This window comes from Nicotiana sylvestris, chromosome 5 (assembly GCF_000393655.2).
Source record: "Nicotiana sylvestris chromosome 5, ASM39365v2, whole genome shotgun sequence".
Classification (NCBI taxonomy): domain Eukaryota; kingdom Viridiplantae; phylum Streptophyta; class Magnoliopsida; order Solanales; family Solanaceae; genus Nicotiana; species Nicotiana sylvestris.
Genome location: NC_091061.1, coordinates 175,843,611 through 175,861,801, shown reverse-complemented (window position 1 = coordinate 175,861,801; position 18,191 = coordinate 175,843,611). Strand labels below are relative to the sequence as shown.

At 38.2% G+C, this 18,191-nt stretch overlaps 1 protein-coding gene and 1 long non-coding RNA gene across 2 annotated transcripts; both read left to right on the top strand.

The window, feature by feature from the left end:
- The first annotated feature begins 3,213 nt into the window (after positions 1-3,213).
- LOC104211828 (8-hydroxygeraniol dehydrogenase-like) lies at positions 3,214-17,532 on the top strand. Its single transcript, XM_009760953.2, has 5 exons — positions 3,214-3,387; positions 3,533-3,646; positions 16,268-16,778; positions 16,890-17,043; positions 17,117-17,532. The coding sequence occupies exons 1-5, from the start codon at positions 3,290-3,292 to the stop codon at positions 17,317-17,319; spliced, it is 1,080 nt and encodes a 359-aa protein (XP_009759255.1). The 5' UTR covers positions 3,214-3,289; the 3' UTR covers positions 17,320-17,532.
- Positions 4,116-7,927, top strand: LOC104211827 (uncharacterized). The gene is made up of 2 exons (XR_707234.2): positions 4,116-6,879; positions 6,958-7,927. It is a non-coding gene; the product is annotated as an uncharacterized lncRNA (long non-coding RNA).
- Positions 17,533-18,191: the final 659 nt, after the last annotated feature.

Sequence of the window (18,191 nt, the reverse complement as noted above, 5' to 3'; positions counted from 1 at the left end):
CTTTTTGAGCTATGTGGGGGATTGTTAAAAAATAATATTTTTAATATCTCAAAAAGAAATATTCATATTACTGTCTATGTTCATTCCTTGATATAATATTAATTGCTATTTATTATACAAATTACTCTTATTATTTGTAACAGATTTTACAATACAATTGTGAAATAATAAAACTGATTTTGAATACCTATATATATATATATGAGATTTGAAGACATTTTGTAGCCTTAAATGGTTTTATGTTTTGTTTATTAAAGTCTTAATGATTTTTCATTTTGGACGTTACTCAGTCAAAAGCAAACTGACCAAACATCTTAATTGTATTGATGTTTCAAAACGTTTTGATTTTCTAAATGAAAACGTTTGTTTGTAACAGTCATTCCATTTTGAAAATAGTCATTATGGCTTGGACGTTATCTGAAAGATAGTCCATTTTGTTTTTGACCGTATATATTTCTGTTTTTTCATCTTCTAAGGGAGTAAAAAAAAAAAAAAAACAAAGTTAAAACTTTTCTTCCTTTTTCTTTTGCGTTGGAATTTATTCTCATAAATCTTTGTTGTTTCAATTCCTAGTTATACTAGAAGAGCTTGTTGAATTCTGGGAGATACGCCTAATATTATTCATCTCGGTGTGAGCGAAATATCCTTAAGGACAGTGTCTTTGACACGCCTCAAGCTAAACATTTTATTCTCCATAATCATCTAATTTTCCAACACCAGGTAACCCATTTTTTATTCGTATTAAATATAGATCGGGCTGGATAATTTATCCGTTTTTTCATTACCCATTTTCGACCCGAACCATATCCGATCCGACACGTCCGTTTGCCACTCCTAATTGCAGGGTATGCTGTTTTGTCTTCTCGGAGCATAATTCTTGGACAAGAATTTACTATACCGAATAAGTTTTTACCAAGTTCTTGTTGAATATGCTGCTAGCAAGCTGGTAAGTTTGAAAAGATAATGTTTCTGACCTCAAATAAGGCAATGTTAATAAAGTGGATGACTTTTCAGCTATTTGAACATTAACAAAGATTAAGACGATATGAAAAGATTTCTTCGTCACTATGCATGAGTAAAGTTATAAGTAAAGTTTTGAAAAAATAGCAAGCCAGGCACACTTTCTCAAACTTTCCTTTATCTCTTAAGCTGCCGCAATTCACTTCATAATATTCATTTTTTATGAATTATGGAAAGATAATATTTAAGTAGAGAAAGCAAATAAATGAGAGGATTTCTGTAACTGAAAAAATCTATAATGATATATAATAAATTGATTAAAAAATGATCAATTTTCAATTATTAAACAAATCATATGAAAACAATGAAGGGGAAAAAGCCAAAAAAAAAAAGGAGAAAAAGATAAATAGGAATCTTGGCCAAAGAGATGTGCCAACTCACCTTCTCTATTCCTGTTTTTATATAGATATACAAATTCACAATGGTCAAACATGATCATAGTAGGTGCTTGAGGTCAATTATTTAAATTTTCAAGTATTATATATAAATATGTAACACAATTTGGCCAAAGCTTATATAAGTGCTTCACCACCCATATCTCAAAATGTAAATCCGCCACCAACTAGGACAGATGCAATAACAATAACAAATAAGGAAAAATGTAAAACTAGTTATTTATGTCAATGATGCAATGTTTGTTTCCAAGTTTAGAATGTACTGTGCCAAAAATGGAAGGTGAAGTTAACAGATATTTCTATTTTCGTTTGCAGGCTAATAACCTGTTTGGCCAAGATGGAGAAATCAGCTTATTTTGAGAAACGCTTTTGAAAAAAGTGTTTTTGAAAAAAATTCTTTTGGAAAGAATCAGTTTGTGTTTTGCTAATCAGTCTGAAAAGCACTTTTGAGAAATAATTTGTGTTTGGCCAAGCTTTTTAGAAAGTGCTTTTAAGTATCAAATTACGAATAAAGACATGAATAGAATTTACTTAATAATTAATATTATAAGTAAATAAATAATATCAAAATTTTGTTATTACATGCATTAATTAAAAAAAATTCATTTTAATTAAGTAAAATATGAAAATAAAATTAAAAAGTAGTTAATTCTTTTAATATAAGTTAAATATATTAAAATTCCTTCAACAAATATAAAAGCATTCACCCCTAAAGACACTATATATTAGAAAGTTTACTAAAAATAAGAAGAAATATTTATAAATTAATATCCTAAGTATTAAGTTTAAGGGTTATTTTGGTATATACTATATTTTGTTAAGGGTATTTTAGGTAAGAAAAAAAGCCAAAACTGCTTCTGCTTCTGCTTTTGGAAAGAAGCTACTTTTTCGGCTTATCTGAAACTGCTTCTGCTTCTTCCCAAAAGTACTTTTTTCCCCAAATAAGCTTGGTCAAACACCTCAAATTAGAAAAAAAAAAGAGTTTTTGAAAAAAAAATACTTTTTTTATCTTGAGAAGCTTGGCCAAACAGGCTATAAGTGGACTAGCTTCCTTGTTAATTTTCTTGATCTCTTTCTTATGTGATCTTGATTCTATTTATAGAATAGTATAACAGAGTTAAGCAATTGTTCATGGGATACATGACAAAATAGGTTCAGTCCAAAGAGTTGGGACTTTCAAACATAAGAATCATGCAAATAAAATAATTTATTTTCGTATCGCACAATTTTGAATCCCAAGAGTTGTGTAGAATTCAAAATTGGCAACCCTAATTAACCTACATAGAGGAATCACCTTTATATATATATATATATATATATATATATATATATATATATATAATATTCGAATCCTATTAAAAAATAGATCTTATGACTATTTGTGTCACAATCCAAGCTTATGACACTGTATTATTCGATTTGATCCAATAGATTTCACTACCTTGTCCTTTCGACTACGCTAATGTCAAGCCCAAAAGTGTGTGTATCACGAGAATTTATAATATATCTTATAAAGTTCTTCACTTTTCTCTCATTCGATGTTGGTCAAATACGATCATACACGGACCCATGCATATTTATACACATGGCATTTGCCCAAATTAAGCACTCCATATGTTACGCCACAGAGAGACAAGGAAGATTGTCTTTAGTGATCATATCAAATAAAAAATTCAGAGAAAACAGAGTGTACAGAGAAGCCATGAGGAAAGCCATTGCTTCACACCTCATCGACTACGTCATAAGTCATGCGCTCAAAGGCCTATATATTCATGATATCCACAGCCAACCATTTCTCTATCTATCTATTTCCTTATGCAATTAACTACTACTCAATTTGTTGTCATATATCTAAAAAAACAAAAGTTAAGAAAATGGCAAAATTATATGAGAATGAACACCCAGTAAAGGCCTTTGGATGGGCAGCTAGAGATGCTTCTGGTGTTCTTTCTCCTTTCAACTTTACAAGAAGGTATTGTTTGATTCTTTTATCCTAAATTTTAGTTAGCTTTTTTTTTAGTTAAATTTATTCAGCTTCTCTGTTTTATGAGTGGTGTTATGGCTATAGAAAACTCTAAAATAGGGGGTAATTAGGTTTGAATTAATTATGGGTGCAGAGCCACTGGTGAGAAGGATGTGCAGTTCAAAGTTATGTATTGTGGAATTTGTCATTCTGATCTTCAGCAGCTCAAGAATGAATGGAGCACTAGCATATATCCAATGGTACCTGGGTTAGTTTCCATTTTCTTACTTTTTAATTATTTATTTGCATTTGAATTTAAGTTGTATACACTGACGTGTAAAAGGTGTGTAATCTAACTTGTGATAACATGGTAATTAACATTTTTATCAGATTATTAATATAATCGATTTCTTTCACTAGGATTATATATATTTCTACTTCTTAGAGTTATTATTCTTTTAGAATTTCCTAATTTTTTAAAAGATCTTTGTTAAACTCTCACCAACTTCTTCTTCTTCGATTCTATTCTCTTCTAGCTCAATTATATTAGTGATTTGTTTATCTACCATAAATTCTTCCTATTTTTGGGGATTGTATTAAAGTTTCAATTCTTCTCTTTTTTTTTTGTTATTTTTAATATGCGGATTCATATTTTTTTTTTTGTTGGCATATTAAAATTCTGATAAATTTAAAAAGATAATACATATACTTACAAACAAAACATATAAAAAAAAACATTAGATGCAAAGTTAAGAAAAGTATAGAACAATTGAACCTAGTTTAACAAATAGTCATATATAACTTGATATTACTTTTGTTGTTTCAATATTTTAGTGCAATGCTGGGAAAGCTTAACAAAAAAAGAGTTCGCAATTGCTTTCTGCTATCATATTTGACAGAATATTTTATGAGACAGTGGACTTATAAATCTAAAAGACTAAATAAAATATAAAAGATTAAGTAAAAATAAGTTTAAAGAGAAAGTAATAAAAGTAACGTGGGTCCTGTGATATTAATCATAATATATAAAGGAGGCAAGAAATATTTCACACGTAAGTTATTTATTCCTATTCCCAAATTATCTCTATCGGTCCCATAGTTTCCTTATTTATGAAATACTATAGGACTCGATGATCTCGAGGACGGGCATTCTGACCTCGTGTTCTAATTTTATAGGACTCCGGGTCGATCTTTGATCCCTTACGTTCCGAGCCCGGTAAGTCATGTAGTAGACGAGCCCAGTTTCGACCGTATACAGATAGTCCTCTTGTTTTTCAGAGAGTAAACGAGAAACAATACGAGCTTCCAATTCTCACCTCGATACTCCGTGTCAGAAACGACAAAATGAATGAAACATCTCGTCAGTCACGTTTCAATGGCATTAAATGCTTGTACGTTGTTGGTTGGCCATTCCTAGATTTGAATCGTCATTTGAAAGTTATAAATACCCCCTTCCTTATCCATTCAAACTTTACTTCCAAAACTTCTACTCTTACTTTTTAGAAATTTCTCTATTTTTCAACACTCACACTTCTGATTTCTTGAGATCCTTGTGTCAAGAATTTCGTTTGTTTCCACCCTAAATCACTAAGTGTATTGCTCTAATTCCTCTTCTTCTTTTTCCTTCCATCTCCAAAAAGAAATGGCGAAGACTTCAAAATGGTTCCCCAAAAAGAAACTACTTCTACATCATGGTCGGTCGGCGAGGAATCGGGGGTGGAACCGCCTCTTAGCACATTCATTCCTAGCAGGTGCTTGGTGACCGCTGATTTTAAGGTTGAAAAACCTTCACCCCCGGTCCGGGGTGAGAAGGTCTCGAGGTACATTTGCTCGATCGCTGAAGAAATTCTCCCCTCGGTTAAAAAGGAATGCAACTAGGTCGGTAAAGACGTAATAGTGCCCCCATGAAGATATCACTACCCAAGTCGAGGGATATTTAAGTGTTTACACTTATTCCTTTACTATGGGCCCGTTGGACCCGGTAATCATCCATTTCTGCAAAAGGTACAAGGTGTGCCTCAGCCAAATTCACCCTTCGTTCTAGAGAATCATCATCCTTCTCCGGTTCTTCATGAGCAAGATCGACAGAAGCTCGTTTACTAACGACCATCTTATGCTCATATACAATCCCCTACTCTTTCGGTGGGGACTAATTAAACTTGCACGTCGGGCTAGTAAAGCCCCGTTCTAGAGCATCGATGAATATGTGGATCGATGTTGGCTAGGCCGATTTGTCTGAGTGAGGACCTCGGACCTGATCCCAGCCAAACACATGTCGTTTCCCGAGAAGTGGAACACAAAACGTAAGTAAAGTTTCGTTTTTCCAAGAATTTTACTTTTTACTCTCTTCTTCTTCATTCTTATCGGTGTTTGGTGGCGATGTAGCTATTGCTCTGGACCCGAATACAGTCCCCCGACTCAAGGAGTGGGTCAAGGGCATTGTTGCACAAAATCCATATTTCGAGCGCGCACGATGCGAGCTCTCGAAGGGCCGCTGGTGGGAGGCCCGTTCTCATGGTGAGATCCCTCTCCTAAGTGAATAACACTTAGTTTTCTTTTGTGTTATTGAGTTCTTATTCATTTCGTTTCCCTTTGCATATCCTTCCAAGGATGTCACAATGAGGCCTCCATTCGGCGGCGAGGAATGCCCTGCCGAGTCCCTTGCTCCGAGACGAGGTGAGGAGAAGAAGAGAAAAAGGGCTCTGAGTTCTCCGAACTTGAAAAAAAGAAAACAAGGAGAAGTCTGGTGCGCAAATCTAAGAATAGCACCAGCGCTCGAGCTCCATCCTCGGACTCACTCGATCGGTAGAGGGACGAGTCAGAAGAAGAAAATGCCTCTAAATTGGTGGCCCGTATACGGTCAGGGTTCGAGGTTCGAGGGGCCTCTGAACAAATGAGAGGTGAAACTGAATTGCCGCGACTTAGAGCGGCCGAAGAGGAGGCCGTGGCCGAGGCTTCCGAACTAGGAGGAGGCAAGGTTGTTTTGCCCCAAGTTAGGGAGGCTGATAAGGAGGTTGTGGTCGGTGCTTCCTGGGTAGTGGATAGTATCCTAATGGACACACTCGGTGTGATAGACCTCTCCGAGTCGCCTTCGTTCACTGAGTCCATGTTCATCGAGGCCCAGATGTGGAAAAGACGCCCCAACGAGGGGTCAAAAAGGGTGGTAGACCCCTTTAACTACTTTTTTTATGGCGTAGACTCTAACGCCTCAGAAGACGTCACCGGGTTGGGTGATTTAACGGTGCCAAGGAAACGTCCATCATCGGGAATGAGTGGACCTTCCTCGAGTCTGAAATTAGTCAATCAGTTTCCAGTTCCGAGTGCGAAACATGACCGGAAGCGATCGGTCATTATGTCTATTCCGGAGGACACCCGGGTTCTCTCAGCGGCGTAAGAGTGGCCAGTTACCTTCGGTGCTTGGTCACCGAGGAAGACCAAGCCATGATGAATAAGGTGGAAGTGCCATGCCTGTTCAACGAAGCTCAACATGCATTATACCGGGTAACTTCAGATAGGTCTTTTTAACTTGTACTTAGATTAATTTATATATGGTCATAACATTTTCCTTTATGTTTGTAGGACCTTGGTGCTTCATCACGCGACTTTTTTCCAATACCGGGAAGAGTTAAACCATTATGAGGCCGAGATCTGAAGGCTCACTGAGAAGAGAGATGCTTACAAACTTCTCAGTGAGCAACGCGAGGGGGAGTCTAGGAGCCTCGAAGCTAAGCTAGAAGCGGCTTGGAAGGAACATGCCGACCTGGTGGAAAAGGTAAAAGTCTTTGAGGTTAGTGATGATGAGCTAAAATCGATGACTAACGCTCCGAATCTGTAGGACCAACAGAATCTTAATCGGATTGACCAACTTCGGGGCAGAGATGGATGTGGTAAAGTCCGAGGCCAAAGAATAGAAAAGCAAAATAGATCGTTTGTCCTCAGAAAAAGAGAGTGCCCGAACACAATTTGCTTCGGTTGAGGTCCAGCTCTGAGCCATGAAGGAAAAGGCCTTGGTGCAGGCCAAAAATATTGAAGAGCATAAGTCTCAGCTGAGTACTGCCGTCTTTGATCAAGATAATCTTGCCAAGGAGCATGGAACGGCCAAGTCAGAGGCCGAGGCGGTTAAAGTAGAGGCTGGCGAGATAGTGGCCATTTTTAAAGCCGATGTCAAGGTGGCTCAGGTTCGGACAAAGGATATCATCAAGTACGTGAAGCGGCAATCTCGAAGGAAGGCCCTCGAGGAAATTCATACTCGGGGTTTTGACTTATCGGTTGAGATCGAGAGTGCCAAGGAGCTCTAAGCCGAGGCCAAAAAATTGGCCTATCTCGAAGACGATGAAGATTAGGAAGATGATTCCGGGAATGGGGGAGACCCCAAAGGCGATGATGCGACCCCCGACGAAGACTAGGCCACTTAGGCTCTTTTGTTTCTTGCTTTATGTATTACCTTTTTGTTGAGGCCATTTGGCCTCTGTAAAAATTTGTGTCGAGGCCGTTTCGGTCCTAGTAAACATCTTTCGATATGTATATATAAGATTTTTTCCTTCCTCAATCTCTGAGTTTTTTCCACTGCTTTATTATTTATATTTGCAAAGATTTAAAATGCCTTGGCATGAACTAGTTTGGCTATGCTCGGAGATTCAAACAAGACTTGCCTTCAACATTATTTTGTTTTTGAGGAATCGTGAGGGTTCTCTGTGATCGAAATTTTTCCCCCAAAGTACTTATACTTTTTTAGATTATAGTTTGTCGAGGGTAACTTTTAAAACCCGTTAAAAAGTTTAAGGCCTTGTTGTTTTTGCTATGGTTTCGGACGTCTCCGAGCCGTGTTAATTTGGATGTAACATTTTTAGTTCGGATGTTTCCCAGTGGGATTGTCACCTTGAATTATCCGAGTTTGCCTAGGATAACAGTCCCCAAGTGAGATGGCCGTAGCCTTTAAAATTCGGGTATTGCCTAACAAGTCTTATGCCCTCGAGTTGCGATCCGTCGGACGGAAGTCCCCGAGTGAGAGTGATTGTTTGAACTTGGATTAAGGTGGCCCTTGATCTCGATACCTTTAGGGGATTGGATGTAGAAACTTCCTTAAAACATGCAAAGTAAATTTTAAGAGACAAGATATTTATCTGCAAGGAAAAGACCTCTTTTTATTCTTGTGCATAATAGTAATAAATGCGTGCATTCTTTGTGCCATGGGTCGAGCAGTCTATGCAGGCATGGTTCATTTGACCGTTTGGACCTTACAATAAATCCTATCGATCGAGACCATTCAATCTCAAAGTTTATTTCCTTGCTAAAGTCAATACCCAAGAGTAATGCCCCTAGTATTCGAGGTGGATTATAGAGAGAAGCCTCGGATGCTACTGATGCAATCTCTGACATCGATTCATGATCGGTCTTCAATTCTAAGTTAGCAAGATCCACTATTTCCTTATTAAAAACCTTGCCGGAAAACCTATTTGGGACAAAATCGGACCGAGGAAAAAAGAGCGCAATGCGTGCTTTCAGACCTAAAATTTTATACTGTTCCATACGGTTATCTACAAATGTTAGTTAAAATAAGTAAAAAGAATAAGTGGGATCATAACTTAGAAGTTATACCACTTCAAGTGTATTATGTTCCAGTTGTTCGGTAGTTGCTCTCAATTTATAGTTCCGAGTTTGTAGGATCCCTTTCCGCCGATCTCGATAATTTGGTACGACCCTTCTCGGTTCGGCCCCAACTTCCCTTCGTTCGGGTTTTGGGTGTTTAGTGTGACCTTCCTTAGTACTAAGTCCCCAATATTGAAGTGTCGGAGATTGGTCCTTCGATTGTAGTATCTCAAGATCTGCTGCTTTTTGGAAGCCAACCGGACAAGGGCGGCTTCGCGCCTTTCATCTAATTGCTCTAGGCTCGTACTCATGGCCTCTTCATTTGATTCTTGGTCGCATATCAAAACATGATACTCGGTTCTCTGACTTCGACCGGTATTAGAGCTTCAGTGCCATAAACTAATGAGAATGGGGTAGCCCCGGTACTGGATTTCGAGGTCGTATGTTATGCCCATAGGACTTCAGGCAGGATTTCCTTCCATTTTCTTTTGGCGTCAGATAACCTCTTTTTGGTTTTGTTGGTTGATTCTGCTTGTCCGTTCCACTAGGGTGATAAGGTGTTGATAAGATCCTTTTGATCTTACAGTCTTCGAGAAACTTGGTCACTTTCCTACGATAAATTGTTTTCCCTTGTTGCACACGATTTCGGACAACATTCTGAACCGGCATATGATGTGGTCCCAAATGAAATCGATGACTTCCTTCTCCCTGACCTTCTCGTATACCTGGGCTTTCGCCCACTTAGAAAAATAGCCAGTCATAAACAAAATAAATTAAGCCTTATTGGGTGCCCATCGAAGAGGGCCAATAATGTCCATTCCCCACTTCATGAATGGCCATGTTGACAAGACCGAATGCAGTAGCTCCTAGGGTTGATGTATCGTCGGAGCATGTTTTTGACATTCATCACATTTTCGTATGAACTCCTTCGCGTCCTTTTCCATATCGATCCAGTAGTAGCCGACTCTAATTATTTTTCGAACCAATGATTCGGTGCCTAAATGATTTTCGCATGTGCCCCCGTGAATTTCCCTAATAATGTACTCGGTATCTCTCTGTCCCAAACATATCGCTAGTGGGACATCGAACGTTCTTCTGAATAGGGTTTCATCTTAGGACAAGCTAAACCGAGCTACTTTTGTACGCATGGCCCTCAATTATTTTGGATCATAGGGTAGTTTTTCTGCCTTCAAATATTCTATATACTTGTTTCTCCAATCCCAAGTTAAGCTTGTACAGTTTATCTCGGCATGGCCTTCTTCCACTACCGATCTCATGAGTTGTACGACTGCTCCCGAGTTGAGCTCGTCGTCCTTGACCGATGATCCTAAGTTATCAAGGGCATTGGCCTTGCTATTTTGATCCCGAGGTACGTGTTGCAAAGTCCACTCCTTGAACCGATGTAATGTCACCTACAACTTGTCCAGGTGCCTTTGCATCCGTTCCTCTCTGGCCTAGAATGTTCCGTTAACTTGGTTCACCACGAGAAAGGAATCACACTTAGCTTCGATCACCTCCGCCCCCAAGATTTTGGCTAGTTCGAGACCTGCAATCAAGGCCTCATATTCAGCCTCGTTGTTAGTCAATTTCACAATCCTAATAAATTTTCTAACTACATTGCATGTAGGTGGCTTCAATATGATGCCAAGTCTGGACCCTTTTGCATTCGAGGAACCATCCATAAAGAGAGTTTAGATTCCCGAAAACGTCCCCGAGTTTACCAACAACTCTTATTTGACCTCGGGTACTAGGGCCGGCATAAAGTCGGCCGCGAAATCTACCAAAATTTGAGATTTAATGGTTGTTCGGGGTCGATATTCAATATAGTACCTGCTGATTTCCACAGCCCATTTGGCCAAATGCACAGAGAGCTGGGGTTTATGCATTATATTTTGCAAAGGGTAAGTAGTTACAACACATATAGGATGACATTTAAAATATTGTTTCAGCTTCTAGAGGCACTTAGCAAAGCGAGTGCCAATTTTTCTAAGTAAAGGTATGTAGTTTCGGCCTCACCCAGAGTCCTGCTAACATAGTAAATTGAAAATTCCGGACCTTGCTCTTCTTGGACCAGGACTCCACTTACCGCTATCTCTGATACTACCAAGTACAGGTATAACTGTTCGTCAGTCTTTGGCGTGTGAAGCGGAGGTAGGCTTGACTGATACTGTTTGAGCTCCTCCAAGGCCTACTGGCACTCCGGAGTCCACGAGAAGTTATTCTTCTTTTTTAATAGCGAGAAGAATCGGTGACTCTTATCGAAGGACCTCGAGATGAATCGTGCAGGGCGGCTATGCGCCCGGTTAGTCTTTGCACGACCTTTACGTTGTCCACCGCCGTGATATCTTCGATGGCTTTGATCTTGTCAGGGTTGATCTCGATTCCTCAGTTAGATACCTTGAACCCGAGAAATTTACCCATTCTGACTCTAAATGCACATTTCTCCGGGTTCAACTTCATATGTACTTTTTCATTATACTGAAGGTTTCTTGCAAATGTTCTAAATGGTCCTTTGCTCGCAGGGACTTAACCAACATATCGTCAATGTAAACTTCAATTGATTTTCCTATTTGTTCCTCGAACATCAGGTTTACTAGGCGTTGATAAGTAGCACCAGTGTTTTTTAATTCGATTGGCATCATGTTATATCAGTATCTACCATACTTAGTGATGAAGGAGGTTTCTCCTGCTCATCTGGGTCCATTCGTATGTGGTTGTACCCAGAATAGGCATCGAGAAAAATGAGTATCTTGTGGCCGGTCGTGGCATAGATCATGTGGTCGATGTTGGGCAAAATGAAAGAGTCTGTGGGACATGCCTTATTCAAATCCTTATAGTATACATACATTCTTAACTTGTTCCCTTTTTTAAGAACTACTACTATGTTTGCTAACCAATCTGGATATTTTACTTCCCGAATTGACTCTATTTTAAGGAGTTTAGATACCTCGTCCTTGATGAAAGCATGGTTGACCTCGGACTGTGGTCTCCTCTTCTGCTTGATCGGGTGAAAGTTTGGATCCAGGCTTAGCTTGTGAGTGGTTATCTTTGGTGGGATCCTTGTCATATCAAGATGGGACAAAGCGAAACAATTGATGTTAGCTACAAGAAATTGAATGAGTTTTTTTCTGAGCTCGGGAGTTAACCCCGTGCCCAGGTATACCTTCTGATCGGGGAGATGTTCGATCAATGTGACATGTTCCAACTCCTCAACCATTGATTTTGTGGCGTCAGAATCATCGGGGACTATAAAAGATCTGGGAACCCCGTAATCATCATCTTCATCAGTCCCCTGTTTATCCGACTGGGTCGTGGCCGTTGTCGATAATTGCTATTTAGCCCCTTGCTTTGTATCCGAACTTGGTTCATTTGATGTTGTGAGTGTTGATATTGGAATTACTTCTTCGACTGAAAACATTTCTTTTGCGAATGGTTGTTCCTCGTAGATTGTTTTAATCCCTCCTGGCATTGGGAACTTTAACACTTGGTGAAGAGTCGAGGGCACCGCCCTCATGCTGTGGATCCATGGCCTCCTAAACAGGGCGTGGTACCTCATGTCTCCTTCGATCACATAAAACTTGGTTTCCTGGATGGTCCCTGCAGCATTCACTGGTAATGTTATCTCTCCCTTAGTGGTTTCACATGCCATGTTGAATGCGTTTAGAACTCGATCTGCATGCTCGATTTGATCTTGTAGGCCGAGCTATTCTACGACCCTCGATCGGAAGATATTGTCCGAGCTACCTGGATCAATTAACACACACTTAACTTGAGATTTATTTATGAGTATAGATATTACCAGTGCATCATTGTAGGGCTGCACGATCCCTTCTGCATCCTTGTCGTTGAAAGAAAAAGTTCCTTCTAGTATTCATCTCGAGTCCGTTTTTCCCTTGTGATGGATACTTTGGTGTGCTTTAACGTTGCCCCTTGAGGAACATCGACACCACCGATAATCATGTTAATCACATGTTAAGGTTCTTCTGGTTCAGTCTGTTTATTAGATCCCTGTTTCTGAAATAATTCTTGGCTTGGTCTCGAAGATACCCGTTGTTGAATAACTGGGCTACCTCCTCCCTCAATTGTTGGCAATCCTCTGTTCTGTGGTCGTGAGTACCATGATATTTGCACATCTAGTTTGGATCTCTTTGGGCTGGGTTGGATTGTAGAGATCGAGGCCATTTGGTGTCTTTGATGCGTTCGATAGCTGATACGATGGCAACAACATCAATGTTAAAGTTATATTCCGATAACCTTGGTGCTTCTTTAGGTCCGATAGGCCTGTCGAAACCGTTCTTGCTCATGAGTCCCTGGCTTCTCTGGCCTCGATCGTTTCTCCTTTCATTTCGCATAGAACTCCATCTAAACCCGCTGCTTCTTCGATCCCCATTATACGGCCGATATCGATCCCATATTCGACGTTGGTTCATAATCGATCTCTCTCTTGACTCTGTCGATGGGTCCAACAGGATAAACAAACCTGGAAGGAGTTTCTAGTTGATCATCTTTGACTTTGATTTTAGATTAATATCGGTTATGCACATTAGCCCAAGTAACAACTGGATACTCTATCAGATTCTGCTTCAATTGCTGTGAAGCCACCGAACTTCGAACATTGTGCCCTTGGGTGAAAGCTTGAACGGCCCAATCATCAGCGACCAGTGGCAGGTCCATCCGTTCCATTTGAAATCGGGACACGAACTCTCTAAACATCTCATTATCCTTTTGTCTTACTTTGAAGAGGTCTGACTTCCTGGTCTCGACCTTGAAAGCTCCAACATGTGCTTTCACGAAAGAGTATGCAAGCAGAGCAAATGAGTCAATAGAATTAGGAGGTAAGTTGTGATACCATATCATAGCTCCCTTTGACAAGGTCTCTCCGAATTTCTTCAACAAGATAGACTCGATCTCATCATCCTCCAGGTTGTTTGCTTTGATCGCGCATGTGTAGGAAGTGACATGCTCGTTTGGGTTAGTTGTTCTGTTGTACTAAGGAATCTCGGACATGTGGAATTTTTAGGGATCGGCTTTGGAGCCGCACTCGGAGGGAAATGTTTTTGTATGAACTTCTTGGAATCCAAGCCTTTCAGTATTGGCGGCACTCTCGGGATCTGGTCAACCCTGAAATTGTAGGTTTCCACCTTTTTGTCGTTTGGTTCGATTTTCTTCTCCCTTGATTCTATCTGTTTCGTCAGCTCCTCGAGAATTTTTATGATCTCGGGGCTGGTACCTGACTTATTGTCATTCGACCTCTCTGCGACCTGTTCTTCCATACGGGTAATTTACCGGGACGAATCAGGTTCAATTCTGTTCAGTGTGCGGCTTTGGTTGTGTAACTGAGCTATCGCCGCTTGTTGAGCCTATAATATTTTGAAGATCATCCGTAGATTGATCCCGTCTCTTCTATTGTTTTGAGTATTCCACGCTATCGATCAGGCTCCACCACGGATGTTATTCTCGGGGTCAATAGGCAGGTTTGTGTTGATAGCGACATGCGAGTTAGTGTCCAACATGTCCACAACTAGAATTCCGACGGGATCAACGCGCGGTACCTCGTTACCGGGCGCGATGTTTTTATTTTCACTATGGTGACCGGACTCATTATCAAAAGGTAGGGGTGCTAATTGTGAGTTTGACATTTTGAGCTTAATCCTGAAATCAGAGACACTTCAAAGAACAAGTATAAAATAGTGTGTGTTATGGAGATTTATATCAAATAACCACTATTATCCTTAGCCCCACGATGGTCACCAAACTGTTTACCCTCAAAATCGAATAACAATTGAATTTGTAAGTGGTTTTAAGGATACATTGATTAAATTGATACAAAGCGATAAATTAAATAGCAATTGAAATAAAACATGGTGAAGTAAACTCGAGCCACACGAATTGAACAGTAACAACTTTGGGTGGTGATCCAACCTTGAACAAAATGCACTTTGATCAATGTCAAGACACAATTGAATGCTTTAAAGAGAAAATAATAGTATATTGCCTCTGAATGCGTGTTACAGTCCCTTTACAAGTAATCAGACCCCCTCTATATAGTAGGGGAATCCTACTTTATATACAATTTTATAAAAGGTAAAAATCTCCTTATTTGCTGGCTCCTTATCAATACGTGCCGAGATTCCTGCCGTAATACTTGATCGATCACGGATATTTCGGCCTTCTGTTATTTTGGTCTCTTGTTAGTTATACTGGCAATGTTTTCTCGAGCTCGTTCGAGGTAAGGGTCGATTCAGGGATCATGGACTCGATGTTCTCGAGGACGGACATTATGACCTCGTGTTCTGATTTGATAGGACTCGGGTCGATCTTTGATCCCTCACGTTCCGAGCCCGATCTTTCATGTAGTAGACGAGTCCGATTTTAACCGTATACAAAACTTAAAATGCAAGTCATATAAATTGCATAATAATGGAATAATTTTTATTCAGTGTATAATGATGATATAATGTGTATTTAAAAATTTGAATCAATATATCTATATTTAAAATACATATTATATAAGTTTAAAACGCATGTTATATAAATTGATAATAATGCAATAACTTTTATACAATGCATAATAATGATATAATGTGTATTTAAAATGTGAATCAAAATATATAAATTTAAAATACAAATGATACAAGTTAAAAGAACCAAATCTTATAATGCAAAAATACTATATATATATATATATATATATATATATATATATGTGCGCGCGCGAGAGAGAAAATGATTACTATTTATGGAATAAATAAATTAGAATCCAAACATATTCCTTAAAAGCGGAATACTAATCCCACAATTTGTGGAGTCTGTTTATTGCTTAATCTACACATAATATTTCAAACCTGCTATACTTGTAAAAAAAGAGAGGCTATTTATGGAATAAACAAAAAATAATGTTATTAATACAAATATTATTAAATAAAAGATTGTCCGTGTAAAAATCTCTAAAATATTAGCCAAATCAAGGTTTATAGGAGAAAATTAAAGTTTCTGTCTTTTCAAATTGTTACGCTAATTCCATTTTAAGAGTTCTTTAATGGAATGAGAAAGATTGAATCATAATTAAATTTGCATTTATCTTTTTCAAGAGATCAAATTGCAAGATAGATATATTTTCTTTTACTGCAAGAGATCAATAGCGGATTTATGTCACTTAAGGATGACATGGGAACTACTAAACTATCTATTCATCTTGCAAAATTCGAAAGTGCAATTTAATCACATGTTACCCTTTGGATATTATCGATACAGTTCATATCTAATACGACTGATATTTTGAAATTGACAATTGTTCCAGATATGAAGTTGTTGGTGTGGTAACTGAGATTGGTAGAAAGGTGGAGAAATTTAAGGTTGGTGACAAAGTAGGTGTTGGATGTTTGGTAGGATCATGTCGCAAATGTGAAAACTGTGACAACAATCTCGAGATTTACTGTCCTGGTCATATAATGACATACAATGATATTTACACTGATGGAATCACCACGTATGGAGGTTATTCCGATATCATGGTAACGGACGAGCACTACATGGTTCATTGGCCGGAGAACTTGCCAATGGAAGCTGCTCCATTGCTAAATGCTGGAATCACAACTTATAGTCCTTTGAAATATTTTGGACTTGACAAACCTGGAATGCGTATTGGTGTTGTTGGCCTTGGTGGCCTTGGCCATATGGCTGTGAAATTTTCCAAGGCATTTGGAACTAAAGTGACTGCTATTAGTACATCTGCTAGTAAGAAACAAGAAGCACTTGAGCGTTTAGGTGCGGACTCATTTTTGCTTAGTCGCGACCCTGACCAAATGCAGGTGAATATTATAACTCATGAATTTATACCTCGATCACTCAATCAACTATGCTTCAATCTTTAACGAGAGTTTGATATAAGAATAGTAATTTTCTTTTATACATGTAAGCAGGCTGCAGCGGGCTCGCTTGATGGCATCATTGACACTGTCTCTGCAATTCACCCTCTTCTTCCATTGATTAATTTATTAAAAACTAATGGGAAGCTTGTAATAGTTGGCGCACCAGAAAAACCACTAGAGTTGCCTGTATTTCCCTTGCTTTTAGGTACGTTTCTTGAATCGACTGTTTCTATATATATCCATGCATTTATACAGAAGTTATATGATCTGATAAACAGGAAGGAAGCTAGTGGCTGGAAGTTGCATAGGAGGGATCAAAGAGACTCAAGAGATGGTAGATTTCGCGGCAAAGCATAACATTACACCAGATGTTGAAGTCGTGCCAATGGACTATGTGAATACAGCTATGGAGCGTCTTGCGAAATCGGATGTTAAGTACCGTTTTGTGCTTGACATTGGGAATACATTGAACAAGAGTTAAGCCACTGGACTTATTGTTGTCTCATATCTCTGTATTTTGGGGCAAGAAAACTAGAATTTGGCCGACCATGTGTGTCTGTTAGTCCATTAAGAACCGGATTGCATAATGTATTTTGCCATATATATGCTTATGAATTTGTTTAGCATGCACCTATTGGTGTTTATTTCTTATGTTTTTGTGTATCAAATAAAGGAGACAGACAAATTTCACTCAGCCAGTTATATTTATTGTTTACTTTTTCTAGCCATATACATAAATTATACATTGATTATATATAATTATACATATATAAATACCTCCACGGCTAGTTTTAGTTTTCACTCAGCCGGTTATATTTATTGTTTACTTTTGCTCAAATTCTGTATTTGTATTAAGAAATTCACTAAATATCTATACATATTTGACGGAAAACCCAGTTATTATTATATACTAGTATTAGTACTCGTGCGATGACGGACACAAATCTCTAATTTGAGTGATTTGATTTATGTGCAAATAACTTTAAAATATTAATCTTTCAGATAAAAATTATATATAATCATTAAATAAATGTTAATAAAAAAGCAAAAATTTCTCAAATCTCTCAAAATTACCCATAATTTCTTGTCCATATTGCATTACCCATAACTTAAAATTATCATATTCTTGTCCGTTACTTCCATTATACAGTCAAACCTCTTTATAACAACCTCGTTTGTTCCGAATATTTTTGGATGTTATAGAGAAGTGTTGTTATAGAGTACATATATTATAACATAACATGAAAATTGGTTCCGAAAAAAGCTTGCTTTTATAGTGAAGTGTTGTTATATATGAATAATGTTATAAAGAGGTCTGACTGTAATATATTATAAATAAAAATATGTTTTTTT